At 38.8% G+C, this 17,432-nt stretch overlaps 1 protein-coding gene across 1 annotated transcript; it reads left to right on the plus strand.

Moving 5' to 3' along the window:
- The first annotated feature begins 4,570 nt into the window (after positions 1-4,570).
- LOC135462598 (uncharacterized) lies at positions 4,571-6,348 on the plus strand. The gene is made up of 2 exons (XM_064739822.1): positions 4,571-4,784; positions 4,892-6,348. Exons 1-2 carry the CDS (start codon positions 4,571-4,573, stop codon positions 6,346-6,348), a joined length of 1,671 nt encoding a protein of 556 aa, XP_064595892.1.
- The last annotated feature ends 11,084 nt before the right edge of the window (positions 6,349-17,432 follow it).

A 17,432-nucleotide genomic window follows, 5' to 3' on the forward strand; every position in this document is an offset into this window, starting at 1 on the left:
TCAGCGCCGAGTTGATGTCCGCGCGAATGGTAGCAGCGAAATCCAGTGAAAGCGCATATCAGTTGTATACTTTTTAATGGTATGAGCTCGGAGTCCTATACGTTACATGTACAACTTTTTAAGTATTTACCTGAACTACTGGAATAAAAACCCTAACCGAGGTAAAATGACAAGAAGCCAAATTTCACTTCTTACTCACGACCTTATTCACACTTCTGTGTGACGATGTATAAAACATCCCATTGTCCTTGCTCTAATGTTATTATCTGATGTATTTTTGTTTTTCACTGTGGCGATTTTGTACACATGCGATTGATGCTTTTTCGGTATCAACAGAGTGTAAAATGTGACTGGTTGTGAACCGTGTGACTCTTTGGCTAATGGAAAACGACAAAATGGTTGGAATCCATGCCTTTTAATGATAACACACATGCATTTCTATCATTACTGGTTTTGATGTGAAACAATGGCTTAACAGTGGTAGAAATTACATGTTCTCAATAAAAACGCCATTTGGTATCTCTTAAATCTTTTTGCGTCAGTATCGGAGCATTAGCGTCAGGAGGTTGACAGGTTGTCATTCAGGCGGACACACCCGATATCGACGTAAAACGCTTTAAGAGATACCAAATGACCTTTTATTGAGTAATTTAAACCGTTGTTTCAACACTGCTCACTCCAGAACCATACTTGTAAAGCCATTGTTTTCACACAAAAATCAGTGGTGATAGAAATGCGTGTGTGTTATCATTAAAACACATGGATACCAATCATATTTTTCACTTTTTTGATACAAAAGAACATCAATCGCAAGTGTACAAAATTGCCACAGAGAAGCCAGAGAGGTGCCAGAGTACGGCGTTAAAAACAAGTATTGATTAAATACATTTCTAACAAATGTTCTGACAAACGTGTAAACCGTTTTTTTTTTTGCCCTTCAACGCACATCCCTGTTAAAAGGGGGAAAAAACGTCACTGCCAGTTATCGTTATTTCATACAAAGTGTCATTTAATCTTTAGGCGTCGATTCTCAGAGATTTTATTCGTTGAAATATTTCACAGGGGAGTCAAACTTGGGTTTGTTATTGTAGATTATTTTGTACAGTTATAGCCCTTGATCCTGTCATGAAGATCTGAACACATAAACATGTTGGGACCTCCAGATCGTCCAGATCAAGTGTACATGTATTTTCAATGAAGACATCGTTGACTGTAAAAGCATACCCGTTATCAACTGGAAGAAATACACGCGCACCTAGTGAGATTTAAATACGAAACAACATGCTTATCTTCTTGCTGCCAGCTGCAGTTTTTACGAAGAGCTTCCAACGCCGCATTTCTTGTTTTCAAAGACAGCAAAGTTTTGAAGCTCAGTTCTTCCATAACACATTGCAGGTACAGGCATAGGAAATGTGCTGTTGTTGTATGACGTACATGTAGCATTGAAAATAATTTGTAATAAAGATGTGATAAATACAACCCATCAGAAAAAGCACCCTTTTCGCTGATGGAAATCTCTATATTTCAACTGATATCTGCAAATTATGTGAAAGAGCACTCTTTTCGCTAAAGGGAATCGGTATGGTTTACCTGATATCTGCAAACTATGTGAAACAGCACCTTTTTAAATGAAGGAAATCCTTATGTTTCACCTGGTATCTGCAAACTATGTGAAACAGCATCCTGTCCGATGAAGGAAATCTCTATATTTCACCTGATATCTGCAAACTATGTGAAACAGCATCCTGTCCGATGAAGGAAATCTCTATATTTCACCTGATATCTACAAACTTTGTCAAACAGCACCCTGTCCGATGAAGGAAATCTCTATATTTCACCTGATATCTGCAAACTATGTGAAACAGCACCCTGTCCGATGAAGAAAATCTCTATATTTCACCTGATATCTACAAACTATGTGAAACAGCACCCTGTCCGATGAAGGAAATCTCTATATTTCACCTGATATCTACAAACTTTGTCAAACAGCACCCTGTCCGATGAAGGAAATCTCTATACTTTACCTGATATCTGCAAACTATGTGGAACAGCACCCTGTCTGATGAAGGAAATCTCTATATTTCACCTGATATCTGCAAACTATGTGGAACAGCACCCTGTCCGATGAAGGAAATCTCTATATTTCACCTGATATCTGCAAACTATGTGGAACAGCACCCTGTCCGATGAAGGAAATCTCTATATTTTACCTGATATCTGCAAACTATGTGAAACAGCACCCTGTCCGATGAAGAAAATCTCTATAATTCACCTGATATCTGCAAACTATGTGAAACAGAACCCTGTCCGATGAAGAAAATCTCTATATTTCACCTGATATCTGCAAACTATGTGAAACAGCACCCTGTCCGATGAAGGAAATCTCTATATTTCACCTGATATCTACAAACTTTGTCAAACAGCATCTTTTTCTCTGAAGGATATTATTATAATTCACCTGTATATTAACCATAAAAAACATATCTACGTCGTGAACAAGATCAAACCCTATTATTTAGAGAAAAGGACAGCAAGGGGGGAGTTGATATTTCGGTAGGTAAAGTAACGATATAACTTCAGATACACGATGATGACATAAAACCCTCCACACGTCTTTGACTCTGTGTTCTTGCAGTTTATGACACCTGGTTTACCTGTAGGAGCCTTGAGGTATGTTCGGATATTAGTAGTATCGACATGTTGTACATGTAGCAGCCTTGAGGTAGGTTCGGATATTTGTAGTACCGACATGTTGTACATGTAGCAGCCTTGAGGTAGGTTCGGATATTTGTAGTACCGACATGTTGTACATGTAGCAGCCTTGAGGTAGGTTCGGATATTTGTAGTACCGACATGTTGTACATGTAGCAGCCTTGAGGTAGGTTCGGATATTAGTAGTATCGACATGTTGTACATGTAGCAGCCTTGAGGTATGTTCGGATATTAGTAGTGCCGACATGTTGTACATGTAGCAGCCTTGAGCTTGGTTCGGATTTTAGTAGTATCGACATGTTGTACATGTAGCAGCCTTGAGCTTGGTTCGGATATTAGTAGTATCGACATGTTGTACATGTAGCAGCCTTGAGGTATGTTCGGATATTAGTAGTATCGACATGTTGTACATGTAGCAGCCTTGAGGTATGTTCGGATATTAGTAGTGCCGACATGTTGTACATGTAGCAGCCTTGAGGTAGGTTCGGATATTAGTAGTATCGACATGTTGTACATGTAGCAGCCTTGAGGTATGTTCGGATATTAGTAGTGCCGACATGTTGTACATGTAGCAGCCTAGAGGCATGTTCGGATATTAGTAGTACCGACATGTTGTACATGTAGCAGCCTTGAGGTAGGTTCGGATATTAGTAGTGCCGACATGTTGTACATGTAACAGCCTTGAGGTATGTTCGGATATTAGTAGTGCCGACATGTTGTACATGTAGCAGCCTTGAGGTATGTTCGGATATTTGTAGTACCGACATGTTGTACATGTAGCAGCCTTGAGGTATGTTCGGATATTAGTAGTACCGACATGTTGTACATGTAGCAGCCTTGAGGTAGGTTCGGATATTAGTAGTGCCGACATGTTGTACATGTAACAGCCTTGAGGTATGTTCGGATATTTGTAGTACCGACGTGTTGTACATGTAGGAGCCTTGAGGTAGGTTCGGATATTAGTAGTACCGACATGTTGTACATGTAGCAGCCTTGAGGTAGGTTCGGATATTAGTAGTGCCGACATGTTGTACATGTAACAGCCTTGAGGTATGTTCGGATATTAGTAGTACCGACATGTTGTACATGTAGCAGCCTTGAGCTAGGTTCGGATATTAGTAGTGCCGACATGTTGTACATGTAGGAGCCTTGAGGTATGTTCGGATATTTGTAGTGCCGACATGTTGTACATGTAGGAGCCTTGAGGTAGGTTCGGATATTAATAGTGCCGACATGTGGTACATGTAGGAGCCTTGAGGTAGGTTCGGATATTAGTAGTGCCGATACGTTTTATCATCTTTTGACCGTTATTAAATTAAAAACAAGAATATAAAAACATCATGCTGTGTACCAAGAATTTTGTAGGAATGACATTTGTTTTAAACCTAGTAAATGACTCAAAGGGAAACAGGACAATTTAGTCAAGAGGAACGTTATGTCGCATAAACATACTTTTCTGACTATTATTGAATACGATATCCTAACTCATGTTAAACGGATTCACACCAAGTAGATTCACTCTCATGTATAAGTTTAACTCTGAAATTGATTTGCCGTGTTTTCAGATATGCTTTCACAATTCTGGGATGATTTTACCGAAGGAAAGATTCACTCAGAGTTATCCCCCCTAAATTTGCTCAGCAAGCTGCTGGGAACTGACTCTGCATCGTGTTTTTGTGGAGATGAAGGAGGTTTTCGGTCATATGTAACATTAGGCCTTGCCCACTCAGGCATTTTCTTTCTCCGTCATACAGAACTGTCATTATCCTGGAAAAAAAATCACGGATGCTTCCTAAATTTAAAAAAAAAAAAATCTTTAGATTTTCTTAAAACCATGCAGGCATGTATAGTCTAAGGAATGTATCCCGAAAACACAGGCGACATCATTGACACAGGTGTCATCATTGACACAGGTGACATCATTAACACAGGTGACATTGACACAGGCGACGTCATTGACACAGGTGACATCATTGACACAAGTGACAACATTGGCACACGTGACGATATTGACACAGGTGACGACATTGGCTCAGGTGACATCATTGACACAGGTGACATCATTGACACAGGTAACATCATTGGCACAGGTGACATCATTGACACAGGTGACGACATTGACCGAGGTGACATCATTGACACAGATGACATCATTGACACAGTGACGACATTGACACAGGTGACGTCATTGACACAGGTGACAACATTGGCAGAGACGACGTCATTGGCACAGGTAACATCATTGGCACAGGTGACGTCATTGGCGCAGGTGACGACATTGACACAGGTGACGACATTGACTCAGGTGACATCATTGGCACTGGTGACATCATTGGCACAGGTGACATCATTGACACATGTGACGACATTGACATAGGTGACGTCATTGACTCAGGTGACGTCATTGACACAGGTGACAACACTGGCACAGGTGACAACATTGGCACAGGTGACAACATTGGCACAGGTGACGTCATTGGCACAGGTGACATCATTCGCACAGGCGACATCATTGACACAGGTGGCATCATTGACACAGGCGACAACATTGGCACAGGTGACATCATTGGCACAGGTGACATCATTGACACATGTGACGACATTGACATAGGTGACGTCACTGACTCAGGTGACGTCATTGACACAGGTGACAACACTGGCACAGGTGACAACATTGGCACAGGTGACAACATTGGCACAGGTGACGTCATTGGCACAGGTGACATCATTCGCACAGGCGACATCATTGACACAGGTGACATCATTGACACAGGCGACAACATTGGCGCAGGTGACATCATTGACACAGGTGACGACATTAGCTCAACTGACATCAGTGACACAGGTGACATCATTGACACAGGTGACATCATTGGCACAGGTGACATCATTGACACACGTGACGACATTGACCCAGGTGACACCATTGACACAGGTGACATCAGTGACGTCACGGGCACAGTTGACATCACAGGCACAGGCGACGTCATTGACACAGGTGACATCATTGACACTGGTGACGTCACTGACACAGGTGACGACATTGACACTGGTGACGACATTGACTCAGGTGACGTCATTGGCACAGGCGGCGTCATTGGCACAGGTGACATCATTGACACAGGTGACGACATTGACCCATGTGACATCATTGACACAGGTGACATCAGTGACACAGGTGACATTGACACAGGCGACGTCATTGACACAGGTGACATCACTGACACAGGTGACAACATTGGCACAGGTGACGACATTGACACTGGTGACGACATTGACTCAGGTGACGTCATTGACACAGGCGACGTCATTGGCACAGGTGGCTTCATTGACACAGGTGACGTCATTGACACAGGTGACGACATTGACACAGGTGACGACAGTGACTCAGGTGACGTCATTGACACAGGTGACAACATTGGCACAGGCGACTACATTGGCACAGGGGACATCATTGACATAGGTGACATCATTGGCACAGGTGACAACATTTGCACAGGTGATATCACTGGCACAGGCGACACCATTGGCACAGGTGACATCATTGACACAGGTGACGTCACTGACACTCGTGACATCAATGACATCGTCAATTTGAACCATGAAACCCAGCAAACAGTCGAACGAAACACCTGACTGAGACATGAATTAACTACATTAATTATCTCGGTTAGAGTGCGAAAGATCACAACAGACTTTTTGTTGAACAACAATTTCCACACTGCATAAATTGTATATATATATGCCTTAAGTCGGATGTATACACAACATTTTGTTATAATGTGAGACAGACACTGGCATGATGTTATAAATACTTTACAAAAAAAATGGAGCACATTTGCAAATAGAAGTACCTGTGCTAGTATTATTATTGACATATCACCCAATTAAGTACAATTTTTTTACATTTAGTTATACGTTTAGGACAAGCAGGTTATTATCCGACTTGTACTGGACATTTACAGTGCTTTGTTTGTGAACAAGACCCAAGGCGACGCTGCAATTTTGTTTACGTTCTTGTAAATTGCTTGTAAAGTTACAGCAAATTTACAGTAAACTTACACCATTTGTTATAACAGTGTTGCGAAGAAGGCCCTTTGCATCTCTTTGATGTAGCATATACAGATAATGTCATGCCGTAACATTAGCTGCCTGCGTTACTCGCATACATAGAGGATATGCAACGACTGACCCATTATATCGGATGTATTAAACGAGTGGTGGAATTTTGGAGACTTTGGCGAGAAGCAAATGAAAGTTACAATACGAGTTAATAAATCTGAATCACGAATTGCATGTCCTATTAATCCTATAATTGATTTTCAGCGGTTTTGGGTGGTTTATGGAAAAGGAAACATCTGTTTGCTTTGACAAGTATGTAAATGAGATGCGTACTGATATCGATATATGTGAAAAAGTTGGGACCGTATCGCACATTTTTCAAAAAATAGTTCTAGAACAGAAAACATAACACAACCCATTAGGGTGATAAGATGACGAGCTTTAATTTCTTTCAAAAATATCAGCATTCATAATTGCTTATTTGTCAAAACGTTGGGCTCCAAAAGTCCAAATCACAACTTCATGACAAGTGATGTCGCGTGATGACTTGCGGGGCGCGAAGAGTGGTGATATCGAAAATCATACTAAACGAATTTTTCCCATCAGGCTTTAACGCGAACAATCACCTGAAAACTTATTTGTTGGTCTTATAAACCATTATGGAATCTGGAGAATGTAACAAAACTGTGTCTACGGTATTTCAATAGGCTTTATTTTGGTTCCGTTTTGGGCTTTCCGTGAGATGGTAGACGTGATGTTGAATCAAAAGGTCAAAGTGGGGCCAATTATCGTTTTCGATGTAGAAAGTAAAATTAAGTAGATGTAAGAAAAATCAAGAAGTACACTAGTTGCAGACGAGTTCTTACACACGAGACAACTCCTTGGTGCTCTACATAGTAATAAGGTAGGTTTGTAGATGTTTAATTTCGTGAAAATCTGATACCGAGGCATGCTGATGTCGTTGACGCCTGACGCAGCGACGGTTGTACTTATGTTTGTGAGTACCTTACAGTGCCAAGCGTTTCATTTCCTTTCACCAACTGTGGCTATTTTTTTACAATTTTACGAAGATAAGGTTTATTCCTGTCCAGTGTACCAAACAGTAAACATTTGTCATAGCAAGAAACCGTTGCCACGGTGTAATAATTGATAGCTAGCCATTTCTTTTCTTTGTTTTTCAGTAATTGAAGTAGACCGGTATGCAGTTGTACCTTTTCATCGGATAAGCTTGTTAATGAAAGTTCAGGTGACCAATGAAAATTTCGGGTTATTTATATAACGAGTGGCGTATTGAAACTTTACATCAGTGTTGTTATATCACTGACTCGGACAAATTATGGGACAAACATATTTATGCTTCATGTAGATAGTTCCCAGTTCGTCGACACTAGCACCTTTCTTCACGAGTAGAGCGGCGATGTCAAAATGACACTTCTGAACTGCAATGTGCAGAGTCGTCCATTCATTATGTGGAAGAAAATGACAGTGTATCACACAAACATTACGTCTTTTATATAGAAAAATGAAAACTGTGTCTAACACATGTCTACCTATTACTGATGTTGTTGTTTTGGTGTGTTTTTTTCACTGATTTATATGTTGCCAAGGTAGGCTTTATGAACCGTATACTGCCAGTAGCAAGGTATACTCTGACGTCACATTACTTTCTTTCCCGAATGTCAAGGTAGGCTTTATGGGCTGTACACTGCCAGTAACAAGGTATACTCTGACGTCACATTACTTTCTTCCCCGAATGTCAAGGTAGGCTTTATGGGCCGTACACTGCCAGTAACAAGGTATACTCTGACGTCACATTACTTTCTTTCCCGAATGTCAAGGTAGGCTTTATGAATCGTGTGCAGCCAGTAGCGAAGTATAGTCTGACGTCACATTACATTCATTTCCGAATGTCAAGGTAGGCTTTATGGGCTGTATGCTACCAGTAACAAGGTATACTCTGACGTCACATTACTTTCATTCCCGAATGGCCTCTTAACAAAAGGGACATCACTCCAAGGGCCTATGGAAGCAGAATGAAAATGGCAGCTTTGAAATGGAGACCCAGAACTGGGCAAAACCCATGTTTCTCGAAATTTATATAAACTATCTTTTTTTAAAGTGGATATTATAAAGTGCATCGTTAAACATCGGGAAACTAAGTGTGAGACTTTAAAATGTGCGATCATGTGCGCTACGGCGATGGTTAAAATGGCGGATTTTTTTTCAAAGAAGACACTATACAAAGTCAAATCGGCTATTAAATAGACACTTACATGATAATATTTCCACAAATGCCGATCTCCGTGCCTTCACATATCTAAGGCAACTAACACATAAAGTGGTTCGAAACCGGTAAAAACCTGGAACTCACAGGTACAACAACAACATTGAATAAATATGAACAAAAATCGGCGAAAATGTTCCATGTATGAGCATGACCTAACTATAGGGTAACCCAAGGGGTCAATCAGAATTTCATGTCGTCTAGATGGCAAATATTCACTGTTTTTTGTTTGTGAGAACGTTTGTCATAAGGATACTTTTAAACAGCTTGGGAGACCTAACGGGTAGAACGTTTGCCTCGAATTCGAGAAACCTCACACTTGGGTCTGATCATAACAAACGCATTGAAAGTGGTATTAGATGCTGCCTCGCTTGACGTTCATCACCGAGAAGTTAGAGCAAGAAAACAGGATTGGTGGGCCCAGTGTCAGTATGAATATCTCTTTTTGTGTTCCTTAACGATTTGAAACAATTAAGGTCAATATTACCGCCCCGCAAAATTTGTGTCTGCCATAAAAGCGTGTTGTGTGTTACAACCCAAACTGTCTGTATTATAAAGAGATGGCTTGTTCGAAATACACGACAGTTTAGCCGGACAAAAAAGTAACCAAAACCAGTAAATTTTATTTTACAACAATTTATTAGCTTAACGAGACCAGATAATAAGACTTATACAAATACTAAAGTACTTACGGTGTCAAGTCCAAACGGACGCATATATTCCACAATATATATACCACACAGGCATAAATGCTCAAAGGCAAATTCACAAGAGGGAAAATCCACAGTATAACTGAGTGTATGACGAAATAGACACAAAATTCCACAGACAGGGTCCGTGTACAAATAAGCACTGTGTATACAAGAGCACAAATTAAACATACAAGCTCAGACTGAACAGGTGCTCGGTGGAGATAGGATATAAAAAAGCCAGAGGCTATAGGGACACTAAAATTCAGCACAAAAGGCCTACTAAAGTAATACACAGCGAAAGCATCCAGAACTCTCAATAATTCTCCGTTCTCTGTTCTCCCTTCTCTGTTCTCTCCCCGTTTAACCTGCTTTCATAGGTCTTATATAGCCTGGTGGAATTGTCTAGAATAAGAAAATTCCTGAACACTTGATGTAAACAAACAGGCACCGAACTGAGCGCATTCTGGAATATTCTAAGGTAGAGGCAGACAGCACTCCCTGAACTCAGCATATGTAAACAGTGGCAAGCTACATCTAGAAACTGACGGCAGCCGTGCACATAACATGTGCAAAATGCCTAAACGCTCTGACATAAAAAGTGAGCTTGTTACATGCATGTTTGATTCCCTAGAATATGTATCAGATTTCACATTTATATTTCCTATACCTTTATTTTAGCCTAATTACACAATATCGAGCACTAAAGTTTGCTGCCAGAAAGCATGAATTGTGACATGAAGAAAGGCGTCCTTCCATTCTGTGGATAGCAACAGCAGCTTATCAAAGAATCCACCTCGTTTCCATGCATTAATAGCTCCTGCGACCAAGTCTGTGAATTCAACGTAAGAGTTAGAAAATGAGTTGTGAACAAAATCAGAAGATAGAAATATGACATGTTAGATTCAACTCAGCTGCTCTTAAAAGGTCACATTTTTTGACGATATTCCCTTATTCTTAATTCTGTCGTTTGCGTGAAAAAATTAAATATAAGACTAGCAAAAAAGTCGACTATCGCCAATTTAATGGAGTACATCTTTCATTTCAATCCAAAAATTCCACCAGATTATCTTTCCCCGGACCATGCCGAGAGAGGCTGATTCGAATTTAACATGGCCGTTGTCAAAGTCTGGCTTGCCATATAAGTGCAAGGTACACTTTTTTTCAATTTGGCATTATTTTCTTTATTATTCACAAGTCAATGCGTGCTATGGAGACAAAAGCATGAACAGACACGTGTTTTGTTCTGTGAACATTTTCGGATTTATGGTGAGGATACATACAGTACACAAGAATGAGTTCCAGTCTGGTGAATATAAACATTTGGAGTGACGTCAGATTATACCCTGTCTGTTATGGTCTAGGGTTTTCCCCGACACTGCCCGGTTTCCTCCCACCGTAATTCTGGAGGCCCTTGTAGGCTACAAGTGAACTATTCTTAAGTACGGTGTAAACCACCAATCACTCTATGGATCAAAGGTCTCTCTCCTGATGCCAACTTTATTTGCGAGCCTTTTAAAAACCACCGCGAGGTGGTTTGGCTGTTGAATTTATTCATCCTAAAATCCGATTAAAATCTCCAGTAATAACCTACACAATATTACTGTAACATTATTGCTAATAAATTCCTTTTCTTGGCATGAAGATAAAACCAGAAGTAACCAGAAAAAGCTTGTCAGTATTTTGTCAGTACATTGACATCGGCACCCTTCTTCTCTAACATGACCACTCAGAGCTGCTGAATGTAAAGGCGTGAACCCCCGCTGTGGGTTGTAGCACGGATGCGTCACACTCATTATTCCTTATTTTAACAAATGCATCTGGTTCCGTGGCTTCAAGTTATGAGGACGAAACCGAACATTATTTTAATGTAGCTTGCATCTTTTAAAGAGATACATTGCCGACGGGTAAAAAAATTGGGCTGCTATTTCAAACGCCATCTAGATGTAGATAAGGTTAAGATTTCCAAACGTCCACTGATATTTATCTGCCTTTGAGTGGACAATCGAATATCCATGGATTCCCATCGAACATCAAGGCACTCAAGTCGCTATATTTAGAAACATGTCTGAGAATTAACTTTCTTACTTTATTATTTAAATTACGAATACTTTATAATATATCATCGATAGAGAGGAAGACACTTTACTAGACATACTGTTCGCTTTAAATCTGTCATATTGTTAACTCGAAAGAGTCATGCATTGTGCGAATCGTTATGCTGTCTCATATGCATATTATCTCGACGGGATGACAGTTAGACCAGTGGCGAATTTCCCCTTAGCATTCTCTTCATTTTTCGAAAAATACAGGCCCAATGCGTTTGGTTAGGAATCAAATGCAACTCATATTTGTATTTGTATATGTCCCAGTATAGAATCATTTTATACAGATGTATCAAGTAGACGGAGACGTAAATATTATCACTTGGCGCCACTAAGTGTACGTGATGATATACAAAGAAGTACCAAAACAAATGTTTTCTCCATCTAGCAATAAAGTTTTAGTGACACAGCTAAGCAATCGAAAATTTTACTTTTACAGTTGTACACGTATATTAAGGGGCCTTGTCACATTAAATGTTTTACAACTGTTAAAACATACCTATATAGAACATGACCCAATCTTTATGTTTTGTTTCGTACCTGACAATGAAGGGATCAAGATTTAACTGTTAGAACATACCTATATAGGACATGACCCAATCTTTATGTTTTGTTTCGTACCTGACAATGGAGGGATCAAGATTTAACTGTGAAAACATACCTATATAGAACATGACCCAATCTTTATGAATTGTTTCGTACCTGACAATGAAGGTATCAAGATTTAACTGTTAGAACATACCTATATGGAACATGACCCAATCTTTATGATTTGTTTCGTACCTGACAATGAAGGGATCAAGATTTAACTATTAGGACATACCTATATAGAACATGACCCAATCTTTATGTTTTGTTTCGTACCTGACAATGAAGGGGCCAAGATTTAACTGTTAGAACATACCTATATGGAACATGACCCAATCTTTATGAATTGTTTCGTACCTGACAATGAAGGTATCAAGATTTAACTGTTAGAACATACCTATATGGAACATGACCCAATCTTTATGATTTGTTTCGTACCTGACAATGAAGGGATCAAGATTTAACTATTAGGACATACCTATATAGAACATGACCCAATCTTTATGTTTTGTTTCGTACCTGACAATGAAGGGGCCAAGATTTAACTGTTAGAACATACCTATATGGAACATGACCCAATTTTTATGTTTTGTTTCGTACCTGACAATGAAGGGGCCAAGATTTAACTGTTAGAACATACCTATATAGGACATGACCCAATCTTTATGTTTTGTTTCGTACCTGACAATAAAGGGGCTAAGATTTAACTGTTAGAACATACCTATATAGGACATGACCCAATCTTTATGTTTTGTTTCGTACCTGACAATGAAGGGATCAAGATTTAACTGTTAGAACATACCTATATAGGACATGACCCAATCTTTATGTTTTGTTTCGTACCTGACAATGAAGGGGCCAAGATTTAACTGTTAGAACATACCTATATAGGACATGACCCAATCTTTATGTTTTGTTTCGTACCTGACAATGAAGGGGCCAAGATTTAACTGTAAGAACATACCTATATAGGACATGACCCAATCTTTATGTTTTGTTTCGTACCTGACAATGAAGGGATCAAGATTTAACTGTTAGAACATACCTATATAGAACATGACCCAATCTTTATGAATTGTTTCGTACCTGACAATGAAGGGATCAAGATTTAACTATTAAAACATACCTATATAGAACATGACCCAATCTTTATGAATTGTTTCGTACCTGACAATGAAGGTATCAAGATTTAACTATTAGGACATACCTATATGGAACATGACCCAACCTTTATGAATTCTTTCGTACCTGACGATGAAGTGATCAAGATTTAACTGTTAGAACATACCTATAGAGAACATGACCCAATCTTTATGAATTGTTTCGTACCCGACGATGAAGTGATCAAGATTTAACTGTGTTAACATACCTATATAGAACATGACCCAATCTTTATGTTTTGTTTAGTACCTGACAATGAAGGGATCAAGATTTAACTGTTAGAACGTACCTATATAGAACATGACCCAATCTTTATGTTTTGTTTCGTACCTGACAATGAAGGGGCCAAGATTTAACTGTTAGAACATACCTATATGGAACATGACCCAATCTTTATGATTTGTTTCGTACCTGACAATGAAGGGATCAAGATTTAACTATTAGGACATACCTATATAGAACATGACCCAATCTTTATGTTTTGTTTCGTACCTGACAATGAAGGGGCCAAGATTTAACTGTTAGAACATACCTATATGGAACATGACCCAATCTTTATGATTTGTTTCGTACCTGACAATGAAGGGATCAAGATTTAACTATTAGGACATACCTATATATAACATGACCCAATCTTTATGTTTTGTTTCGTACCTGACAATGAAGGTATCAAGATTTAACTGTTAGAACATACCTATATGGAACATGACTCAATCTTTATGAATTGTTTCGTACCTGACAATGAAGGGGCCAAGATTTAACTGTTAGAACATGCCTACATAGAACATGACCCAATCTTTATGTTTTGTTTCGTACCTGACAATGAAGGTATCAAGATTTAACTATTAAAACATACCTATATAGAACATGACCCAATCTTTATGAATTGTTCCGTACCTGACAATGAAGGGATCAAGATTTAACTGTTAGAACATACCTATATGGAACATGACCCAATCTTTATGATTTGTTTCGTACCTGACAATGAAGGGATCAAGATTTAACTATTAGGACATACCTATATAGAACATGACCCAATCTTTATGTTTTGTTTCGTACCTGACAATGAAGGGGCCAAGATTTAACTGTTAGAACATACCTATATAGAACATGACCCAATCTTTATGTTTTGTTTCGTACCTGACAATGAAGGGATCAAGATTTAACTATTAGGACATACCTATATATAACATGACCCAATCTTTATGTTTTGTTTCGTACCTGACAATGAAGGTATCAAGATTTAACTGTTAGAACATACCTATATGGAACATGACCCAATCTTTATGAATTGTTTCGTACCTGACAATGAAGGGGCCAGGATTTAACTGTTAGAACATGCCTATATAGAACATGACCCAATCTTTATGAATTGTTTCGTACCTGACAATGAAGGGATCAAGATTTAACTATTAAAACATACCTATATAGAACATGACCCAATCTTTATGAATTGTTCCGTACCTGACAATGAAGGGATCAAGATTTAACTATTAGGACATACCTATATAGAACATGACCCAATCTTTATGAATATTTTCGTACCTGACGATGAAGTGATCAAGATTTAACTGTTAGAACATACCTATATAGAACATGACCCAATCTTTATGAATTGTTTCGTACCTGACGATGAAGTGATCAAGATTTAACTGTGTAAACATACCTATATAGAACATGACCCAATCTTTATGATTTGTTCCGTACCTGACAATGAAGGGATCAAGATTTACCTGTTAGAACATACCTATATAGAACATGACCCAATCTTTATGAATTGTCCCGTACCTGACAATGAAGGGATCAAGATTTAACTGTTAAAACATACCTATATAGAACATTACCCAATCTTTATGTTTTGTTTCGTACCTGACAATGAAGTGATCAAGATTTAACTGTTAAAACATACCTATATAGAACATGACCCAATCTTTATGAATTGTTCCGTACCTGACAATGAAGGGATCAAGATTTAACTGTTAAAACATACCTATATATAACATGACCCAATCTTTATGAATTGTTCCGTACATGACAATAAAGGGATCAAGATTTAACTGTTAAAACATACCTATATAGAACATGACCCAATCTTTATATTTTGTTTCGTACCTGACAATGAAGGAATCAACATTTAACTGTTAAAACATACCTATATAGAACATCACCCAATCTTTATGTTTTGTTTAGTACCTGACAATGAGGGGATCAAGATTTAACTGTTAGAACATACCTATATAGAACATGACCCAATCTTTATGTTTTGTTTCGTACCTGACAATGAAGGAATCAACATTTAACTGTTAAAACATACCTATATGGAACATGACCCAATCTTTATGAATTGTTCCGTACCTGACAATGAAGGGATCAAGATTTAACTGTTAAAACATACCTATATAGAACATGACCTAATCTTCATGAATTGCTCTGTACCTGACAATGAAGGGATCAAGATTTAACTATTAGGACATACCTATATAGAACATGACCCAATCTTTATGAATTGTTCCGTACCTGACAATGGAGGGATCAAGATTTAACTGTTAAAACATACCCATATAGAACATGACCCAATCTTTATGAATTGTTCCGTACCTGACAATGAAGGAATCAACATTTAACTGTTAAAACATACCTATATAGAACATGACCCAATCTTTATGAATTGTTCCGTACCTGACAATGAAGGGACCAAGATTTAACTATTAGGACATACCTATATAGAACATGACCCAATGAGTCGGGTGCTTCGTGGCTTATTATTATTTGCTAACCCAACAATACAGCACCACATAATCCAATGAGCGTCCAGGCCAACGTGGGGAGGTCTGTCAGCAACCTGCCCGGTCATGCTATATGCCACTGAAAGACGCCAAATATGTTTTATGCATTCCAAGAAAAACAATTTAGTCTCCCAAACGAGGCAATTAAAACTTTATTATACCAAACAATAGTAAAGAAGACCTTTTTGCAAGGCAGTAAGAACATCGGCCAGAATAACATTTTCGCTTGTTTTTAACCGGTACATCAACAAAAATATGGCTTACTTTTGTCTGAAACTGATATCGGCACCTTTCTCATACAGAAAACTAACAACGTTCACGTGGCCTCTCAGAGCTGCTGAATACAAAGGCGTGTGCCCGTCATGTGGATTATAGCACCAAACTACATGTACCATACGCACCAATGTTTAGTATAACTTGTAGAGCTACTTGTATGTCGACATGTATGCCTTGAGGTATCAGTATTGGGTAGAGACTTGCCATGGTTTCATTATTGTACTTAAACAAAGCAAAGTCTACAGGACGATGTGCAACAGAAGACATCACAGGCCTTCTATACATTTAGCAATGAAACTGAGCTCAATAATGGAAAAAAGAAATACTGTAGAGTGGTCGTTTGAGAGGCTCTTTCACATCCACAAATATCAGAACAAGCACTTTTATACATAAGTGGAACAGACATAAGACGACAACGTTAACAGACGAACAATAACCACGCTGCCTTCCTGACCTGCTAGGTGCAGAGGCGTCCATCCGTCCTGTGGAATATAATACTAATACATAACATATATACTACTTGTGTTACGCATGTATTCAACAGGATAAAACCTGTTTGCAGATTTACCAGCTAAGGTGCGCCGTCGCATAATTACAATATGCAGTGTTCCAGTAACATCATAAAAGCAACAGACTGACGTCCCCGGAAGTGACATAGCCGGAAGGGAAGGGCACGGTAAGTATTCTTGTCTGTCTTTTAACAGGTAGAAACTTATTTAAATCAAACCACTGAGAGAACATCACTTTTTTTTTTAATATTGTAAACCCA

The sequence above is a fragment of the Liolophura sinensis genome, chromosome 2 (genome assembly GCF_032854445.1).
Source record: "Liolophura sinensis isolate JHLJ2023 chromosome 2, CUHK_Ljap_v2, whole genome shotgun sequence".
Lineage (NCBI taxonomy): Eukaryota > Metazoa > Mollusca > Polyplacophora > Chitonida > Chitonidae > Liolophura > Liolophura sinensis.

Bases quoted from the DNA above. Each gene is read 5' to 3' on its own strand.
- LOC135462598 (XM_064739822.1), top strand. From the start codon at position 4,571: ATGTATCCCGAAAACACAGGCGACATCATTGACACAGGTGTCATCATT. The intron at 4,785-4,891 runs GTAACATCATTG...ACATTGACACAG, and splicing joins AGGTGACATCATTGACACAG to GTGACGTCATTGACACAGGT.